Source organism: Poecilia latipinna, unplaced genomic scaffold, assembly GCF_001443285.1.
Source record: "Poecilia latipinna isolate Pla-1442-1.1 unplaced genomic scaffold, P_latipinna-1.0 Scaffold112, whole genome shotgun sequence".
Classification (NCBI taxonomy): Eukaryota; Metazoa; Chordata; class Actinopteri; order Cyprinodontiformes; family Poeciliidae; genus Poecilia; species Poecilia latipinna.
In genome coordinates, this window is record NW_015112728.1 from 450,460 (window position 1) to 470,657 (window position 20,198).

Below are 20,198 nucleotides of genomic sequence, written 5' to 3' on the forward strand. Positions count from 1 at the left end.
AGGGAAAAAGGAAAAAAAACCCCCCCAAAAAAAAAAAAAAAAAAAAAAAATACTTCAAGTCGATGGGCGATGCGATACAGAGATGTTTGGTTCCCCTAACAGGTTTTGATGGGAAGAGTGCCGGACCGAGGAGGACGTCCCTCCGAGATAGACGCCCCGCCGCCTGAGATGCCCCCCTGGCAGAAGAGGCAAGATGGAGGTGGAGGATGGGGAGGACGTGGCGGAGGAGGAGGAGGCGGCGGCGGCGGCTGGAGTCAAGGAGGAAGAGGAGGATGGGGAGGCGGTGGAGGATGGAAGGGAGGAGGATGGAACCAAGGAGGACACAACAGACATGGAGACTATGGAGGACATGGAGGGAAGAGAGGACGATACCAGTATTAGCATCTGCTGTGTTTTGAGTTTTCATTTGATCCAAATGTAGCTTTCTACACACACACAACATAATCTAACAGGAACGCAGCTCAGTGGAACAAAACACTCATCTGATGCCAACCAATGGGAAACCTTCCCCTCTCATTTTATTTTTATTTTTTTTTATCAAACTTTAATATTTTGTGTTTGTTTTTTTTTTTTTTATATATGTTTTATGGACAAATCAGCTGTCGTTACTAGGGGTGCACTGATTGATCGGCCCTGATTTCCTAATTTTATGTGATCGGTCGATATTTGCATGTGAAGCCGATCCATTCCATCAGTCTCATCTCCCTCCACGTCTGCAGTAGGAGGCCTGATTTAAACTATTTATTTAATTTACCTGATTTAACAGCTTAGCCAGCAAAGCTCTAAACGTTTCATTTTATTTGAGAACACTACCTCATGTGCAGTTAAAACGAGTTTGTGTTGTTCAGTGTTTTCCAATGAAATAAAGTTAAAGGTGTATTATGACCTTATAACACCTGTCAAGAAAATCTGTATCTGCCAGAACTGGACTCAGCAAAGTCTGGCTTTTTAGAGATCGATGGTCTGCCAGAAAACTGCAATCAGTGCATCTCTAGTCATTACGAGATTATAGGATAAATTAAACTAATGTAATGTAGCTCCAGGATCTTATCTTGGGAGACAAATAAGACTTGTAGAGCAGCTTTGTGTTTTACTTTGTTCTTTAGCAACACAGTCCTGGGAAACTCATCCTGGAATGCTTTTAAGATGCCAACTGTGTGTTTTACTTTTGACAGACATATTTTTAACTGAAGTATTAGAAGCGGGTGGATCAGAGGATCAAATCTGCAGCGCTGGTTATCGGTTTTGGACTTTTAAATATGATTTTTAATTGTCTTTTATTTGTATTTATACAACAACGTCTAATAATTGGGTGCACAAGTTTGAATTTATGGTGGATGTTTTTGAATCTGCATTTACATCGCAGACTCAGATGTACATGGACGCCCTCTAACATTTGGCTAAACGTCCGTCATTAACGAAGCTCCAGTTCGGTTTTTCGACAAGCGTCTGCCATAATTCTGGTTGGTTTTTGACTCCCGTCCCCGTAGATTTGAACCTAGGCGACACATTTTCAGTAGCTTTAATTTGTGTGCTCGTTTCAGTTTGTTTACATAGCACTAGCAAATGAAATCAATCATTTTGACCATGTGTGGACTAGTGAAAAAGAAAACTTGATTCTTATTAAAATGTTTATTCAGCCCACCTTTGTGAGTAAACAAATAAAGCACCCCAAAGGAAGAAAAAAAAAAGTATTTGAATTAACATGCTGTGACTGTAAACTTCTGACCTGCACTGTAAACGTGGCCCCTGCATGGACGAGGTGAAGAGAAGTAGTAAAATCGAAACCGGTTGGAAAAGCTTGACCACGGTGAATGAGGACTTTATTACCGTAAATATCTGAGCAGAAAATTCTACATTATTTCACATGAAAAGAGGAGAGACCTCTTCTTAAATCTGTATTGGATTTAAAACTGAAAACTATCAGCAGTGCTACCTAGAGTAGATATGAGCCCTCACATCTGATTTAAATGAATAAAAGCCTCTATTAGTCTCCATAAAATGGACTGAACATCAGCAGCTTGTTGCAAAAACAACTTATTTCAATACTTTTACCGGTAACAGCATGTTGGCTTTAATACATATAGTTTATAAACATTTTTACAATACTCATTGGAGCAGAATTTACAGTGACAAAAGTACCTGTACATGGCTGAACGCTTACACGTTTAGTTTTAATTCTTCAAAAGAACAATCTGAAGCATTTTTCTTCCGATCACATCGTTGTGTCTTAGAAAAACTTGTTGGCGACAATCAGGCTACCTGAATAAATTGAGACTTTAATTTTTTTGTTGTTGTTGTTGTTCCAGAGTGTCTGTAAACGTCGTTTCTGTGCAGTTTAAACTCTTGATTTCTTTAATAATCGCAGAGCAGAACACCGGAACCGGAGACGCTCCGTTCAGCCGAACCAGCTCACAGCTGTCGTCTGATTTATACAGGAAAAAATAAAAATCACGTTTCATTTGTATCTCCTTCACAAAATGCTTTATCACTTCAATAAATTACACTAAATCAGAAGCATGTCCTTCTTAGCTTTCCAAAATACAAAAAACAAAAAAAAAAAAAGCTCTGCCTTCCCAGTTTTTAAGGCACTTTGTAACAGCTTAGACGGTGTATTGATTTTTTAGTTGCAGCAAACAGTAAATCTTTAAATACAAACTCCAATTGTTTTAAACCCATAAATAAATTAAACTTCCCCCCTTCCCCTCTAAAAAAAAAAAAAAAAAGTTAGCACTTTTCTCTTTGTTCCAGTTCTCGTCCGTCCAGTGTTTCACAAAGTCCAGTCCTCACTGTCCCTCTTACAGCAGGTGTGTGGCTTTACAGCTCCTCAGAGGTCATGTAGATTTTGTTGAAACAAAATCTATTTTTGTTTAAAATCAAAATCTACTTTTGTTTAGACAGCCTGATTATTTTTTTGTCGTGACTCTAGGAGACAATCTCAGATTCACCAAGTTACTTTCTGAGTTTTCCAACAGACAGAAGGACGAAACAAAGCAACAATAAAACAAAGGTACATCTGAATAAAGTGGAATATAATCCAACATGGTTAATTCAATTAAAAAGAAAAGCTAAACTCGTTATGAAGATTTGTTAACACTGACACATATTGTGAGATTGGGTTTGATGATTATGGCTTACAGCTAATAAAAACCCAACTGCAAAAACACAAAACCTCACCAAGTATTTTCAGTCTAGTTTCTTGGTTTTGTCTCTTTTCAAGTGAACTAAGAAACTTTTCACCATGTACAACTATGTTGTAAGTGAAATAATCTGCCAATGGAACCAGTACTTTTTTTTAATATTAAAGAAATTATTGACTTAAAACAAGCTCCTATTATTTTGCTGAAAAGCTAATTGCAAGTTAGTTTTTGTTTATTATTATTATTATTTCAAGTGTACCAAGATATTTGCACTAAATGTACTTGGTAACACTTTGTGTTTTTGCACTGTACACCACCTTTTTATTAGTCTTCTGCAATATTCAAACTTACCTGTAAACCATATTTATCAAATATCACTGCATAACGTTTCCAAGTTTTACATTTGGAATCAAATTATTAACATAAATTAAGTTTTCAAAGATTTTTTTCTTGTCTATTCAGAAGCACTTATCCGTGATTTCAACAGTATCCTTCATTAAATGAACATAAAAGTTTTCAATAGTATTTGTTTATGCAGCTTAGCATTACTTCATTTTGTACTCGTGGTACCATCAAAGTGCTGGGCTTTGTTAAACAACCTGCGTGTGTAAAAAAATAATATCTTTAAGATAATACTGTTAAGAGGCAGGTCACAGTCCGAGTTTCTTCATGTGGCGTCTCTTCTCTCTCATCATTTCACTTCTTAGAATGAAAATGATTTAATACTTGGCAAAAACGGTGTCCAAATTATGGCGTCCACGCTTGGGACAGATATGAGCAGCTGCCTCAGTGCAGTTTGTTATAAACGCTTAATCCTCCCCTCTGCGGTAATCCGGGACGTGTCGCCCATCAGATGAGCCTGGAGTTGCGGAGGTACTCGATGAGAACCTTGTAGACGAACGTGTACTGAGACAACGTCTGAACCATCAGCATCCTCTGGTCACGCAGCATCCTCAGGACTTCTGGGACAGTCAGCACCTGAAACAGTGACGGTTCCTACATGATGCTCATTCGCAGATGAACAAATGGTAGCTCTGGTTTTCCTCCTCTTTCACGGAGGATAGTTTACCTCGTTGTGCTCCAGACAAGCTATCATGAGCTCAGAAAGGATGACGACTCCGGAGCGACCCACTCCAGCGCTGCAGTGGACCAGCACTGGGTTGATGTTTTTCGGGTCACTGATGGCGTTCGTGTGTCTCCTCACAGACTGGACCTCCTCGAGGTACGCTGGAGACGTATTCACAGAAAGAAGAGGTGATGGATTAACTTTAAAACATTCATAAGTCAATAACAGGTTGGATCATGAAGAGCAGACTGGTTCCACTCACTGAGGAAACCTTTAAAGTCCTCTGGACAGCCGTGGTCAGGCCAGTCCGTGTACTGCAGGTGCCAGACGGTCCTCTCTTGGTCCTTGGGGACGTTTTTGATCTTCAGCCCCGTGGTGGCGTAGCAGCCAGATTCCGTCCTGAAGCGCGTGGTGATCCTGAATCGGCCGTAAGTCACCGTGTTGTGACGGGAGCCGAGACGAGGCCAATAACGGCAGCTCTTCTCTCGACCGCTCTCCTGCAGGAAGGCAGGGATGAGGAAAACTGGCTCTATAGTAGCAGGAGTTCCTCAGGGAAACATATCAGGCCTCATCCTTTACCTCTGTTTAAAAAGGACCTTCTAGATCTCTGTCCTGACACCTGATGACATCAGCGAATATCCGTAGCTAGATACGGTTCTTAAGTCAACAACCTAAAGCCCGTTTCTAAATACCAAATTAATTTTCCTAATTAAAAGCTGTATCCTTTAGCAGAAGCTTTCGAGCTGTTCATCTATAATTTACTTCCAACTTCAACCCATTCAATAGCTGTTGAATTGCCTTGTATTATTTATAGTGTTAAAGTAATATGAGAGGCATTTCTTTAGACATCCTTTTAAAATCCATTAGATAGATTTTATTTGAACTGTTTATTTTTATTTTTTTTTAAATACATCTGATTATTTTGGCATTTAGCAAATAGAAATAATCTGGTAGATCCAAAAGAACATAACAGTAATAAAGTTTTGCCTCATTTAATGACATATTAGAGAATAACTCATATTTTCTGTGCAGGGCGATCTATCTGGCCATTTTAGATAAACCCAAACGAATGAATAAATGCAAATGTTTAACTTTGATTGTAAAGAATGAACACACCTCTTCAGCAGTCACCATGGCGATGATGGAGACGTCCTCCTCCCACACCATCTGCCAAAAGTCTGCACACGTGTGAGACAGAGGACCCTGTGCAGCGATGTAGCTCCACGTCTGTCCGCCTATTGTTACCTAACGGAGACAAAGGGAGGAAGAGGGAAGTGGGAAAATGTCGGTGTGGCAGATTTGAATGCCACAAATAATCCGACACGCATGACTGACGAAGCTTAAATACTCATTTTGAATAGCAGCAGTGCACTTGCTAAAATTCCGGAAAGCGAGACTAAATGTAAAACCAAAAGTGGCCGAGGAAAGCATTTGGGCCTTGAGCCGATGTCAAGAAATTAATCAAATCATTTATATCATATCTGTGACAATAATGTTGAACCTGTGGAAAAGCAGCAGCTCCAGATGTTTAAATGTGAGGCTGTTTGATTCCTTGCTAAACTGGTTTGTTGGTTGCATCTCCTTGCCAGTGGTTTGCATTGGAAGCCAAAAGGTTTGTGAGCCACTATTAAACATCTCTGTGCGCCTCTTACCTTAACGTGCGATGCGTTGATGTAGCCCGTGTTGTTCTCTTTAGTGGGAACCAGCTCCACTCTGCTGCTGTCATAAGGCAGGACGTCTGCGAAGCGGTTTTTGTCTCTGTTCTCAGCGAGCAGGGCCGTGTTGCAATCCTCTCCTGGGACGCGCTTTGGGACGCTCTCAAACTCCTTCAGCAGCTCCCCCATTTCCACATGCTGCTCCAGCAACTTGCACTGAAACACACACACACACTTTAGACCAATCCAATTATGTTTGAGAATGTTAAAGGAAAGTTGAGTTAAAGGAAAAAAGAATCTTGCCTAGCACTAATAATAATCGCATCTTTAAGAAGACTGCACACCAACGCCGGTGTAAGAAACGGGGTTCAGTTTCAGGTGGGCTGCAGCTGGAGGATCTCTATCCAAAACACGAGCTACGGTCACATTTTTTTCTTCTAAGCAACAATTTAACCAGGGATGATATCAGTAATGTCTGGGTTTTTATCAAGTCTAAAACCAAACGCAGCTGTCCATCAGGAACATTCTTCATGCTTCCAGCTGCTGAGCAGCTTTATGGAGATCCTGATTTATTACTTTTCAAGGAGGACTCGGCACCTGGCCACGCTGCCAGATGCACCAGCAGCTGGTTTAGTATTGTCAGAAGAAAGATGAGAGAGACCCGACAGTGCAGACGAGTTGAAGGTCGATAATAACGTAATTAGAGCTTCCTTAACGCCCCAGCAGAGCCTCAAGCTGACCGGCTGCAATAGAGATGAAACCCTAACACTGTCTGAGCTGTGAGAGGCTTTTCACCAAGGTAACACTTTATTCAACAGTGTAAATAATCATTAAAATCAACAGAAATAAATTATGATTTTGTGCAATGACTCTGTTTAGATAACTAAAATTGAAAGCTGTGGAAAATAAAGATATTCAAAAGCACCTATGTGGATTACAGTGAATGTTTTCCAGGTTTAGGGTCCCAGGCTGATTTCATGAAGAGAATAAATTATCCAGTGCAGTGAGCTGTGCATAATCTTCCTCATCTTTGGTCAGATCTAAAACAGCTTAGATTATTTTATGGGGAAATTCTTTGAATTTTAAACAGATAAAAATCAGATATTAAAATGCAGAAAGACTTTAAAAATACCTCTGAGAAGGGTCACAAAATACACTACACTCTAACTATGGTAATTGTTGTCATCATAGTTTAATGTTAGCTGTTAGAACAACCCTGATTAAATTCTTACCTTTTTTTTTTTAATAAACTTTCTAAAAGTGTAAATATTGTTGCTGTGCTGAGAAAAAAGCACAACAGCTGTGGTGTTCAAGTCAAATAACAATGACCTTCAAAACCGTTTATGTTTTTACACTTTCAGACAGAAACGCCATTATTTAGACAACTTAATCAGCGACTGAATGAGGCATAAATTCACACAATTTATTTTAAACTTAGACCTGAAAGAATTTCCACCATGTTTCCCTCTTAATAAAAAATCCTCACCTGAAGTTTATGAACACCAACAAGACCTGCAACTCCTGTTGATCAGCTGTTTACCCTTAAAGAAACATTTCTCTCTCTAGTTTTAAACGTGAAAATGAAACATTAGACGCGTTAACTCTCGAGGAGCAAGGCCCTGAAAACCGAAGCGTCTTACTTTCTCGTCATTAGACGGCTGCTCCGGCTCGTCTTTGACCTCGTTCTGCACCACCTTCCTGGACACCGACAGGCCGTTGTGACGGGCCACCTTCAGAGGGCCCATCTTCCTCACCTCTAACCTGGATCCTTTCTTCATCCCCTGGTGCGACCGAGCGGAGACAAAGAGGAAAAGATCAGGGGAAATGCGTAAAAGCTTCGGATAAAAAAAGGGATTCCAGACAGGTGAGGGGAGGGACGGCGCATGCTTGCTCACTGTTTTCTTTAGCTAAAATGTCACCTTTCCAGTTCAACGAGGAAGCAGAGGAGCATTCCTTTTGCTGACTTGTCAACCTGAAACCATTGCGGTCATCATCTGCAGGCGTAGCAAACTTCCAACCATCTTCCTTTTCTCTCAAGGTCCGTTTGTGTGATTTTCAAAAACCTCATTGACAAAAAAAAAAATCTAAATCTAACCTAGTATTTTTAGAAGTGTTCCAAAAACACAGACAAATCGCGTCTATGGTCACTGCTGACCAGAGCAGCTGACTGCCCAGAACAACAACATTTCAAACACAATCAGGGATAACGCCCTATGTTTCATTTTTAACATTCCAGCTTTGTTACTTTATCCAAGAAGTGTCTGCCAGCTGCTCTGTTGACTGTCTGGTTTCTTCTGCTCGTCTTGCCAGCACCTTCACTTTCGCATTTTTACAGGGAGCAACTCTTCTCATTAACAAACGCTTGTATGTTGGTATGCAGAAAATGACTGATAAAAGGCCTGCAACAGGGTTCAGACAGATCCTTCAATGGCAAAACTCAAAACTTTTTAAGATTAATTGCAAAATGAGCTTAATTATTTCCAGTCGGATATTTAATATTTTTTTGAAGCGCAATTTCATTTACAAAGAGGTAATAATTCATTTTATTCAAGGTTTTGGTTTTGTGTGTTTTTCATTTCCTCCTCCTTTATTCTTATTGTTGCGATTTATTTCTGATATAAAAAATATCTTGAATTAGGTTCCAGTGCTCTTTACAGCATTAAAGTTTATCGGTCTTTAAGAGGGCAAGCTTGCATTATTATGCCATTATCATTATATTCGTTGAAAATAGTCCAAAAATGAAAATATTATTGTTTGTTTGAAAAACTACTGGGATCATATATCATCCAGCAGAATTTGCCATTGTGACAGGCCTATACAAGATTTAAATTTCAAGCGTTATGACCTTTTTTTAAGCCAACTTTTATAAAAAAAAAAAAAAAAAAAAACTTTTTTTATTAATTTCTATCAGATATTTTTGACGGTAGTTAGGATTAAAATTAATGGTTGGTTGGACGGAGTCTTCTTATTCAGATTTCATCTCTTGAGACTTTCCCAGACTCTGTAAAAACCCTGGTAACAATAAATCTGCTACAAGACAAAAAAACAGATTTTAGAGAAGAAACTCACCGGAGGAGGTAAACCCTGCAACGATTGTCCTCCAGCAGGAAGTGCGAACACGGGTCCCTTACTGAAGTCTCTCTTGGGCTTGTGATTGTCTTGCTCGCTCACGTCGCTCTCAGACACTGAGGGCATAATTTCAGGTTGTCTCAAATCTGACAGCATGTAAAGCGGCTCTCCTTTGTGGATCCGAGGGTGAACTTTATAGACCAGGGGGCTGGTTTTGGAGGGGTCTAGGGCAGATCCTATGGGATACGCGGGAGGCGGCTCCTTCGGGATTTGTTGCTGAGTCGTCACAGAGGACAGAGACGTCAGGCTGCGATGCTGCTGCTGCTGCGGTGACGGCTGCTCTGGAATAACCACCGCTTCCTGTGAAAGAGGAGTGTGACGCCCACTATCGTCCTCCAACTCCTCATCTTCCCCGCTACTATGAACTAGCATTGTCGCATCGGACAGAGACTTTTTGTGTCCGTACTGTGCGTCTGCCCTCTCCGCCGACTTAGCATGTTCTAAAAACACGTTAACCTGGGACCCAGAATGCACCACAGGAGGTGGGGTCGCTGCTTCCGCTGCTGAGGAGGACATAGTTCTCTCTTTGACCCTCACTGCCTCCAGGCTGTGAGCCAAACCGGCGATCTCGATGGAGTTTCGCTTGTGAGCGTGGTACGGCTGTCGATGCGGCGGAGCGCTGAACAGAGGCTCTGATACTTCCTGTAGGGAGTGTGCGACAGGCAGGCTGTCCTCCTGGAAGGTCTGGACAGAGTGATGGACTCGTCTGGTGATTATCAGGTCTGGGTTGCTGCTGCTGACGTAGAGGTGACGAGACAGGTCAGGCGTGCTGTTGGCAGGACGCGGGTGAGCGTACGGGCAAGGTGGCGGCGGTCGGTAGACCTGCGTTCTCATGATGTTGGGGGCCGGATATTCCTGCGCCTGCTGCAGCTGGACGTTTGTGAGCTCTGGGACGCTGACAGCTCCAACAACGGGCCTCCGCTCTGGAGGGTAGGGGTACGGAGAGGGGCTGTGGAAGCTGGAGCCCAGATGAAAGGGGTACTGGTGATGCTGGGACGTTCCGCCGTACTCTACTCTTATTTCTGGTTGGCTGTAAACCAGAGGGTCCGGTCTGCTGTACGCGTACGAGTTCCCGATGTTCAAATTCCTCATGGAGTGGCTCTGCCGATGCTCCTGAGACAGAACCATGCCCCCCGCCATGCCTCGGTTCTTCTGCCGCATCACCGTCTCGTAATCAGGAGTGGCGCGATAGGAGGGTGGGATGAGCGCGCTGTGGCGATGGGAGGGAACGAAGTCTGGCCTGGTGATGTCACTCGTAATGGAGGGGTTAGAGGACATGGGCGAGGGCTGAAGGTAGTGCTGGGGATTGTTCAGTGAGCTGGTGCTGTGGGCGCTGTAGACGCTGCCGTTGCGCAGACGCCCTCCGCTGCTGTACTCAAGAGGAGAGCAGTCCAGGCTGGTCTGGGAGTGGTAGTAAAAACCATTCTGGGGATTCATATACAGGTTATCTACGAGAGAGAGGGAACATCCGATGTTTACTGAGCGGGGAGAGCCGACAGTATCGTCACAAGATCATAGCACAAAGGAATTGAAAAAAAAAAAAAGGAGTGGAAATATTGGAATTAGGCACATTGGTGAGAAAAAAAAAAGCGGATTTCGATCCCATTGCCTGACATGGGAATGCAACCCTATTTCTAGTCGGTGCGTACCTTGTGATGAAGTGTAGGGCTCAGTAAAATGGCCATTGTAGTGCATCTGAGGCATCAAGTAGGCCTGAGACTTTGGCTGTAAAGAAACAAAACAGAGATTTTAATCAACTCTCATAATTACTAGAGTCAAAAGTCTTTAAATACTTATTTCTATTCAGATTAATTTACATCAAAGTGGAAACCATGCATCAAGTAAATAACTGGTGTAAAGGTTTCTGCAATTCATGAAGTGCACACGTAAGTAAATGTAAAAACAAAAACTGCATATTCATGTCAAGCATACACATTTATTTACTGTAATTATAGTCGGGAGGTTTTTATTTTACTTAATTATTCTGCATTTCTGTGTTGCAATTCATTTAATCTTTCTTGCATACATTAAAATCAGTGGGCAGGGCTCAGGAGCAAAAGACATTTGGTCTGCAGATAAACTGCCACTCAGATTAACCAACAGAATGTTAGCGGCTACTTTATGAGCCTGAGTGAAAGTTGAGATTATTTCATGATGAGCCGGAGAGCAGGAAATATGAAATAAATAATGAAATTAATCTGATTTTCACAGACTGTGCATTTATTGAGTTACCACATTAAACCACTAGTACTATTTTTTTTTTTTTTTTGCAATGTATTGAAATGATCACATTTGTAAATATTAAGGCAACACAGAAGCAAGACCTTATGTAAAAACAGAAAGTTTTGCTTTTGTCAAATTTAACAAATTTTGCAGGGAAAATTTCAAAGAGTCTTTAACAAACATAAAATAAAACTGATTCCACTGTGCAGGTGTGTAGTAGGACAATGTAGACATTACCAGAGAAATTCTCGTTGAAGATCTCCGTCTGACTAAATTGACTGCTGTAGGTGGAGTTTGGCTGAAGAAACAAAAAAAGGAAGAAAAACAAACAAAAAAAAAAAACGAAAGCTTATTAAAACAAAATGGCACTAGTTTAAATATTTCCGTTGTATAAATATGTTAAATTACCCAGAAAATCAATTTCAGGAAGCTTCCTAGTCTCTAGTCTATAATTATCATTGGTGTTGGGTCAGAACTCATTTGTGGTGTCTTGACCAACTTTAAAACTGTGGTTTGATACAAGAAAAAAAAATGTATATACATCTGTAGTATTGAGACGCTTCAGACACAGAAACGTTAACAAATAGGCTTTAATATGGATTTATGGACCTTGCTTTATGCACTTATGAGTCACAGAATGCATGTGACAACAATAAACAAAAAATGCTTTACTACAGAAAAGTAAAATTTATGGCTTCATGAAGCTCTGTGCACTGTTCTTGATCTATAAACTCATAAATGTGGCCAAGCATTCTCTTCTTAATTGCCTTCATTTGGCTATAAACCTCTACTAGCCGTTTCAAAGCGAGGAGATTTCAAAGATGGATTTTGTGCTGAGGTGTCATCTTATCATGGAACTAGAATTTTATGATTCTTGCCCAAATGCTTGTAGAATTTGAATAAAATAGAACATGTGGTCGCAATTGCTGGCTCACCTACATTCTTATTCACAGACAAGCATCAATACTTTAGGCAATACAGAGGGCTTTCATTTTTGACCTCAGGTGGCAAACTTGTGGAAACACACAGACAGAGGGTGGCAGTGTTGCTCACCCCTTATCTGAAGGCAGAAATGTGCGAGAGAGTATTGGAAAACGAGGAAAGGATAGAGTGAGAAGGGACTTCTGGGAGCTCTCAGAGGGCAGGGGGGGACTCTCCTCTCTGAAGAGAGAGAGGAGAATTGGAAAGACATGAGGTAAGACTGAAGAGGAGAAGGAGACGGTACGGAGACAGGAACTAGGCTAGACATGCTGCAAAATGCTTACAAGTTGCTCTTGTTGATCTTATAAAACTTGAGTCTGGCCAGACACATGCGGCAGACGTATTTAGACGTTTCCATGTCGTCCTACAAATAAAGAAAGAAAACACATATTTGAAACTGCAAGGCAAAAAAGGTACAGAGGTGAACTTAACTTAGTTTGGTTAGAACAGTGCAGTGGAAAAATACATACACTCTCTAGCTTTTACTTATTTTTCACCCTCTCTGTAAAATCCCCAACTTGTCTTATGCGTTTCTTGATCTTCATCTTTACTGATGTTCTCTAATACACTTCTATCTCTAACAAATTTTATCTCAGAGAAGCTGAGATAAAAAAAAACAAAAAAACAAAACAGACTATTAACTCATTAGGTGACTTCTGGCAGCAGAATGGATTTTATTTTGGTGAGGTTGGTGTCAAGAGTTTCACACTTTTTGAAATGTATGTTATTTTTCTTCCACATCACAGTCATGCATGATTCTGTGTTGTTCTTTGGTATAAAATTCAAATAAAATACATAGAGGTTTGTGGTTGTAATGTGACAAAAATATGAACAAGTTTTTGTGAATACTTTCGAAAGACTATTTCTGTCTTTCCACATTGGTAAGCCAAAAACACAACCTAAATATACGTTGCTCTCACAAAGAGGCATTCAGCTAAGCCAGTGGTGAAATCCATGACAAATGAAAAATTCCAGGTTAGCCAAATAAAGTTAAACAGAACAATGTTTTGGTTGAGAAGGGACGGACTTACGGTCTGGAACTGAACACTCTCCTCTCTGTTGCTGAGCTCCAGGCCAAAGAAGGACCTATTGTGATTCATGTTGGTAATTTCATGCCACCTGGACAGGCCGTAAAAACAACAAAGAATGTTACTGCTGTAAGGCAGACGCAATGGTCGACTATTTTCTAAATTGTGGGAGCACTAAATACCTAAAAATAACTCTGTCCTGCAGATACATATTCTTAGAATACTTGTCATTTACTATGTAGGCTGTGAGACAGGGTATTTCAGTATCCTAGAGGAATGATTTCACCATCAGCTCCCTCTATACCAGCAGGATTAATTAATCACTGCTTACATGATAATTGTAATTAGGCATGGGCCAGTGTTTACACACAAACGTGGTTTTAGTGCTTTAAATCCAAAAAAGGTGTAACAACAAACATTCCTACTACTGAGAAAACACCATAACATTGATTATTACAGTCATAATGAGATCCATTACATTTATTTATAGACATTTTAACTTTGAAACATATTGCAGTCAACTTGCACCTTTTCGCCATTCAGTAATTTAGAGTACTAATAGCACATAGTCAGGCTATTAGCTCAAGTAACAAGCTAGCATTCAGTTGCTTTACAGACTTGTCAATCGTTTGCCAAATCTGGTTTTAAAACATTTTCTCTTTAATAAGAATGGTAGGTGGCGTTCCTCTAGTCTTTGTGCCACAACTCAGCTATCTGTGCTTTTCACAAATGTAAACATTTCCAAATGGTTGAATTTGTAGCAAGCAAGGAGAAAGTATAGCAGCCTTTGTTCAATCAACTGACAGGAATGACATGAATTTCTTCCAAACTTACCGATATAATAAAGGTGAACGTCCATTCTTATACTTTACAAAGATACCATCAAGACAGGAACCCAGAGTGACGTCCACGCCTGTGTTGTCCTGATCAAAAACAGAAACAAAATAAACTGATAAAGGCTTGTTTTATTCCACATTGCACCAATCAAATAGCTTGGTCCTGAATGGTTTTGGAGAGCGCAGAGCTGTAGGGTGGATGCTGCAGACCCACCTTGGCTTGATAGCTCTCCTGCCCATATCCTTCCAATTTTTCAACCTCCTGCATGTACAGCATTTCTGCCTCAGGAGCTGAAAAACCTCTGCGCAGAAGAAAAATGGATGATGATAAAATGAAAACGCTCTTAAGACACAAAGCAAACAAGGATACGACTGTTGAAGTAAGTCACAGCACAGTGACTAGAGTGAACTTTTTTGTTTTAGATGTACACATTGATGGCTACAGAGTCATGAGGTGGGTAGAGAGAAAGCTAATCTCTGGAAACTGGAGTGAATAAAAAAAAAAAAAAACATTGATTCAATGCTGGCTTTGTCTCCTCTTTCCACTTCTTCAATAAGTTTGTTTTGTACTTTATTTGAACCTTACTCCTCATGGCATTCAGCCCATGCTTTGTTCACATTAGTAAAGGCTCAAGTCTGAAAAAGAACAACCACCATCTACAGCAGACCTGGGCATTTTATGACCTGTGGTCCAAATCCAGCCTGTTGACAACCTTTGACCGGAGTGAAAATGTAAATACCATAAGTGTGGCAAATACAATGATACTGCTTTTATTTTGAAGGCTACTATAGTTTTCTTAACATCATCGGCGAGCTTACGTGCTTCAGCAAACGTGTGAAACACATAGGTCAGTCAGAAACAACCATTCAGAGGCAGCAGGAGGGTCTTAGCGCTGCATGGAAAAATAATTCAGTAAATTACTGCACTGTTAAACAGTGCAGTAAATTACTGCACTGTTAAACAGTGCAATAATTTACTGATCCACACTAACTTTTTAAATCTGTAGTTTGATGAGAACATAAATCATATGAAGAATCAGAGTATTTGTATGATTATATATCCCTATTTATCAAAGTACTTCACCAGAAAACAATTTTTGCAATTTTCTTAAGCATGTTTATAAACTAGTATGTTAATTGTTAAGAAATTTGAAAAGGAAAGAACAAACTGGAAAGGAGTAGGTAGAAAATAGGAGAGCAAAGTGGCCAACTGACCCTAAGGTCCATTAATTTCTTGATCCAAGCACAGAGAAGAATCGATGGATGGAAAATATGCTCACCTGAATGACTGATAGAGAATTGCCACTTTCTGAGTGGCCTCCTCCAGCACGCGTTCATCCTGAATCCAGTCCTGCAAACACAGTTAGGTTTTATATAGCTAAAGTGAAAAACAAAAGAGCAAAAGTAACTTTTGCTACTGGAGAAAATAAAGAAACTAAATGCTTACAATAGGGAATAGTGCAAACTTCTGAAGAAATTCCTGGGAGTCGTATCGATTGAAGTCTCCAAAGTCAGCTGTCGGCATCAAAAAATAAATAAAAATAGTGAGAGCAGCTCGACACATAAACTCCAAAAGAAAACTCTCAGGACTCATTTCCTCACAGCACTTTGCATTTTTAGCAAGAAAACCAATGGGGAACTTCAGTAGAGTGTAATACAGCAGTGCATGACGGGTCTAATTTTAGAATTGGAGTGGTCCATTTTGTTTGGCACCACTGTCTGAAAAACATATTAGCAGCTGCAGGTTGTTTTCTAAAAACAATCACATATATGTTCAGTTTTTCAGATACGAGTACTGATCGAAAGCTACAACTGACTGAAGCAAAATAACAGTTTCCGAGTTAACATATCAAATTACACAGTGAAGAAATCTAAAATCAAGTGGAAGAACTTGACAAACCACGTAGTGACATTAATAGGCAGCGTATCGCAAGAATCAAAAAAAGGACTTTGTTCTACGTAAAAGGCACTTTTTACCAGCTGCTTACAAAGCCAACTGTTAAATAGGAGCTCTGGGTGCAAAAAATGCTGCACTTATCTATTTAGCTCCATTGCTGGAAAACATGCATTTTTATTAAATCAAAACAAGTCGGCCAACCAAAACTGGCTGTAAAAATGTTTGAGCAGCATCTAGAGATGTGAGTAATTTAATGTAATTTATGACTAATTTGGTGTTTTGTTTAATATGAATGAAGAAATACACCAAGAGGCTCAAAATTATATTTTAGTGTGTTCCATGTAAACGGAGTCGGGGCCACAAACGCACACAGAAACAGAAAATCTTGCGTTTCTGGCAAAAGCCTAAAGCTGCACACAGATTTTTACCTTGTACTGCTAAACTGGCTAAACGAATAGCCTGGTCCAGTGAGCATGTGATCCTGCCTTCCAGAACATCCTTCTTCAACTGTAGGTAATACTGGTATCTGTGGGATAGTGACATGGAAGTAAGAGCAGAGCAAACACGGTAGGCTTTAGTGCAATCAAAGTGCGACATTAATCTCTCCTGACAGACTTTCAAGAACTCAAACCAGAGCTCTTGAATCGTTGTTTCTGAAATGTTTACAGCATGGGAGTTGTGGTGGTTTTTCTGAACTTCACCTTGTGATCTCCTGTTGCAGTTGGGTAACACTGGGTATGTAAAACAAAACTCCAAAGTAAACTGTGGGCTCCTGCCCATATTTGTCCAACTGTTTCTTTAAGGCTTTCTCCAAGTCGATCCATCTCTGCTGGTTCTGCTTATTGAAGTACCACAGACTGAAATATGTGATCTACAGCACACACACACACACACACACACACACAAAGGAACAAACAGGAACAAATGCACATTAGCCACAGAGTGGTGGAGGATAGCCGCATCGAGCAATCTGGAAGTTACTGGCAAAATGTCAATGACAGCCTCTAAATAAATTCAGTGCTGGATGTTGGAGGATATCACAGCTTTTAACAGAGAACTTCAGCCCAATTATAACATCCCTGAGACTTTAAAAATTTTTTTTTTTGATATTTAGGGAACATATAAATATTGTCCTCCTGCAAATATTTGTTGTTTCTTCTTACTCACTAAATAACATTAAAGCATTTGCTTTCAATTTGGCTTGCAGTGCAACATTAAGATATCAGGTCTCTTGCAACAGAAACAACTTTACTTTTAGTTTCTACTGGAAATTTGAAACCTTTAAAATTCTGACTCAGTGCTGCTTTTATGACCACTGTTAGATGTTTGGAATGGTTTCATTTTCTTTTATAAAATAATTTTAAAAATACGATTCATGCCCATTAAAGTAGCGCTCTATGATTGTGTGTACACTACTTAAATAACATATTCCAATGTTACACTGATTTGGAAAGAAATTGCTCGTCTGTCTCTTCTGTTCGATTCAAGAGTTTCACGAAGGAATCTGACCGGAGGACAGCCTAACTAAAATAATTTACTGCTGAGATAGCAAGTCCTAAAAAGGAACAATCAGTATTTGTATTGAATGGAAACCCATACATACCTCTCTTAACTCAAGTCTCTGGGCTACTGCCTCCAAACATTCCTGCCCAGTGCTCTCCACAGACAGCGTAAACTCAACAAACTCTCCATTCAGAAGCTGAATCCGAGTGACAAGACAGCTCTTGCTTGAAACAGTATACCTTCGAGTCCTTTTGAGCTTAAAGCCAAATGGCAAGGGCATGATTTACTCGTTTCACAGGTGGCGATGTCTTGTCGTCCAGAGGAAGTACTCGCTTCTGGTGTTCGCTCCAACACAGCGAGAAATCTCAAGTCATGGGGATCATCGTTTAATGTCAGCTCTGATATGCGAGAGGAGAAAGACAAAACATGCGCTGAGTACAAGAGTATAGAGGGACAACAAAACACTGCATAACAAAAAATACTTCACAAAGCAACTCTAATATACCACCCTTAAGGAGCCCCAACTCTCGCTATCCCTGGGCACTTATTTCAGGCAATGGTTAAAATACTAAAAACTGATGCACTCCTTAGAGAAGCTAACACAGCATCAGTTCTCTAGTTAAACTATGCGACTAAATAGATCTGTTTGCATCATGTCAACAGGAATAAATCCTGCAGCAAATGTGAGCATACTATTTTTTTGCATGTTGAAAAACAAAAAAAAAAAAAAAGCACTGTCAAATGTACTTTAATGACAAAAAAAAGTTTATTGCACTTAATTGTTTGGAAATGTATTCGCAGTACACAAAAAATATGAGGGATAGAAATATAATGGAAGAGAGTAAGGTAGAAAATGAGGCTTATTTTCAATCACCGTCATAGCAGTAGCATGTTTTCCTAACTCTAAAATGATCAGAAATTTTGTATACCTGCTAAATTATTATTTTTTTTAATGTAATGCATTGGAACAAATTAAAGTAGACATTTGAGAGGTTTTCTTGATTTTGTGAAAATATATTTTAACAAAAAAAAAACTTACAGCATTCATTTATTTTTTTTGAGCAAAAATGGAAATAACATCAAACTAAAATATTGGTAAGCATTAAACTATATGTGCTAGTGAAATATTTTATTTTTGCTACATTTTCATGTTCATTTCTAAAAAAATTAACAGTACTATAAAACATATCAGAACACTTTAAAATCGAAATTACAGTCATCATTGGTCAAGAAAAAATAAAGTAAAATAAAATGTTACCTGAAAATATTTACATCTGTGTTTTCCCAGTGTCCCTAAAATATCTATCTATATCTATATGTAAAACATGCATGACCCTTCATAAAAAATAAAGTTTTGTGTAAGTATAAATGTTTCACTGTTAAATTAAAGAAATATACACACAGCCAATGTTTAAGATTGAGAATAAACCATTTTTTCTTAAACTGAACATCTCATATTTGTGGAAACTGAAGGGAAGTACAATTTGCTTTTTAAACATGGAAAAAAAAATGAAAATATTTTAATACTAATCTCATTCTGAAGTACAAAATTATGTAGATCTTTCATGAAAACACAGAAAACTGATAAACTTTGTCTTTACGTTTATATATTTTTGAACTGCCCAGTTGTAAATTATTTTTCCCAAAGTTATTACGAACCATTTAGGAGGGCCTAACAAGTCAGATACGGTCCCGGAGCTGCAGCTGCAGACTCCTAAAAACCAGGGGTAAGAGATGAGGAAGAGTGACTCGTTTTAAAATGTATGATACTTGTGGGAGAAGTCATTTCTTCTGGTGTCATAATCCAGACAAACACAGTTTTACGTAATCTTCAGAGCTGCATTTTCTACTTTACAAACCTTGTTGACATTAATTTTTTAAGCCCTCATTCATTCAGTTTTTAGATGTTTTAATGCTCATTTGGAAGAAAAAAAAAACATATAGTTGCACAAATATTTTAATTCCACCGCCTAACCTGCGTTCATCATTTTTCAAGCTTGTGCTTGGATAATCCCCTCCCGGGAAATAGCCTTGACCTACAACTAGAACCTGTGATTCGAGAAACAAACTAAAACAAAAACAATGCCTTTTCACTAACTCCACGCAGTTTCAATCTCACATTCTATTAAATAATCCTAACAACTGTATTCACATTAGCTGGATAAATAATGTGGCGTCTTCTATAACTAATTACCATTTTTTATTGCTATATTTTCAAATCATTCAATTTACCAACTAACTCCTGCTAGCTAGCCAGCTAACTTCTGCTCCAGCAAATAGACTACACCCTCGAGAGGTTGACGTCGCCGGTAAATATTTTGGGAAGAAAAAAAGGTGTTAACGTTACCGTTAGCCAAGAGATGCAATTTAAAAGTCCAAATTATATCAGCTCCTTAAAGATTTCGTCATCGAAGCCTGTCGAGAACAACTCTTCGGATACTTTTTTGATTTTGAGTGAGACTTTTACTAGACTATAGTTAGTCCGTAGACCTGAACTAACGCAGCAACCCCATGCCTCTCTTGGCCCAACAGTTCGCTGAAGTTCCAAGCGTATTTCGCTTCCTGGGATTGGAAGAGCAACAAGTGGACTCTGTCTTCCTCCGCGCTGCTGCATATTTAGTACATACGTTTTAGTGCCCACCTACATTTCGAACTAAAGTGAAAAACACGAAAAGTCTATTCTGAATACATACCGGCTATGTGGGTGTTCGTATTTTATTTGAACACTTATTTAAATTCG

The 20,198-nt window shown here is 39.5% G+C and overlaps 2 protein-coding genes and 1 long non-coding RNA gene across 4 annotated transcripts in view; 1 reads left to right on the forward strand and 2 right to left on the reverse strand.

Moving 5' to 3' along the window:
• The window catches only part of fam98b (family with sequence similarity 98 member B), a 6,879-nt gene extending 5,434 nt beyond the window's left edge, over nt 1–1,445 (forward strand). Inside the window, exon 8 of the mRNA XM_015028015.1 lies at nt 103–1,445. Coding sequence (XP_014883501.1) covers nt 103–381 — 279 coding nt within the window. The 3' untranslated portion in view covers nt 382–1,445. The remainder of the gene's footprint in view (nt 1–102) is intronic.
• LOC106944772 (uncharacterized) overlaps nt 1–3,328 on the reverse strand; it is a 23,377-nt gene extending 20,049 nt beyond the window's left edge. Inside the window, exon 1 of the long non-coding RNA XR_001424409.1 lies at nt 1,554–3,328. This is a non-coding gene — a long non-coding RNA (uncharacterized LOC106944772). The remainder of the gene's footprint in view (nt 1–1,553) is intronic.
• Nucleotides 3,329–3,381: 53 nt separating this feature from the next.
• On the reverse strand, nt 3,382–20,036 carry ptpn21 (protein tyrosine phosphatase non-receptor type 21). 2 transcript variants are annotated; one of them, XM_015028010.1, is made up of 20 exons: nt 19,806–20,036; nt 17,559–17,856; nt 16,657–16,826; nt 16,384–16,481; nt 15,506–15,573; nt 15,339–15,409; nt 14,273–14,360; nt 14,057–14,145; nt 13,226–13,313; nt 12,479–12,558; nt 12,267–12,374; nt 11,451–11,511; nt 10,640–10,715; nt 8,931–10,438; nt 7,502–7,642; nt 5,859–6,077; nt 5,323–5,451; nt 4,469–4,703; nt 4,210–4,367; nt 3,382–4,118 (listed from the first exon to the last, which is right to left on the reverse strand). In XM_015028010.1, the coding sequence occupies exons 2-20, from the start codon at nt 17,736–17,738 to the stop codon at nt 3,990–3,992; spliced, it is 3,696 nt and encodes a 1,231-aa protein (XP_014883496.1). In that variant the 5' UTR covers nt 17,739–17,856; nt 19,806–20,036; the 3' UTR covers nt 3,382–3,989. The 2 variants fall into 2 exon arrangements, with proteins under 2 accessions (XP_014883496.1, XP_014883497.1); XM_015028011.1 differs by lacking the exon at nt 12,267–12,374 and having other exon boundaries at nt 19,806–20,035.
• Nucleotides 20,037–20,198: the final 162 nt, after the last annotated feature.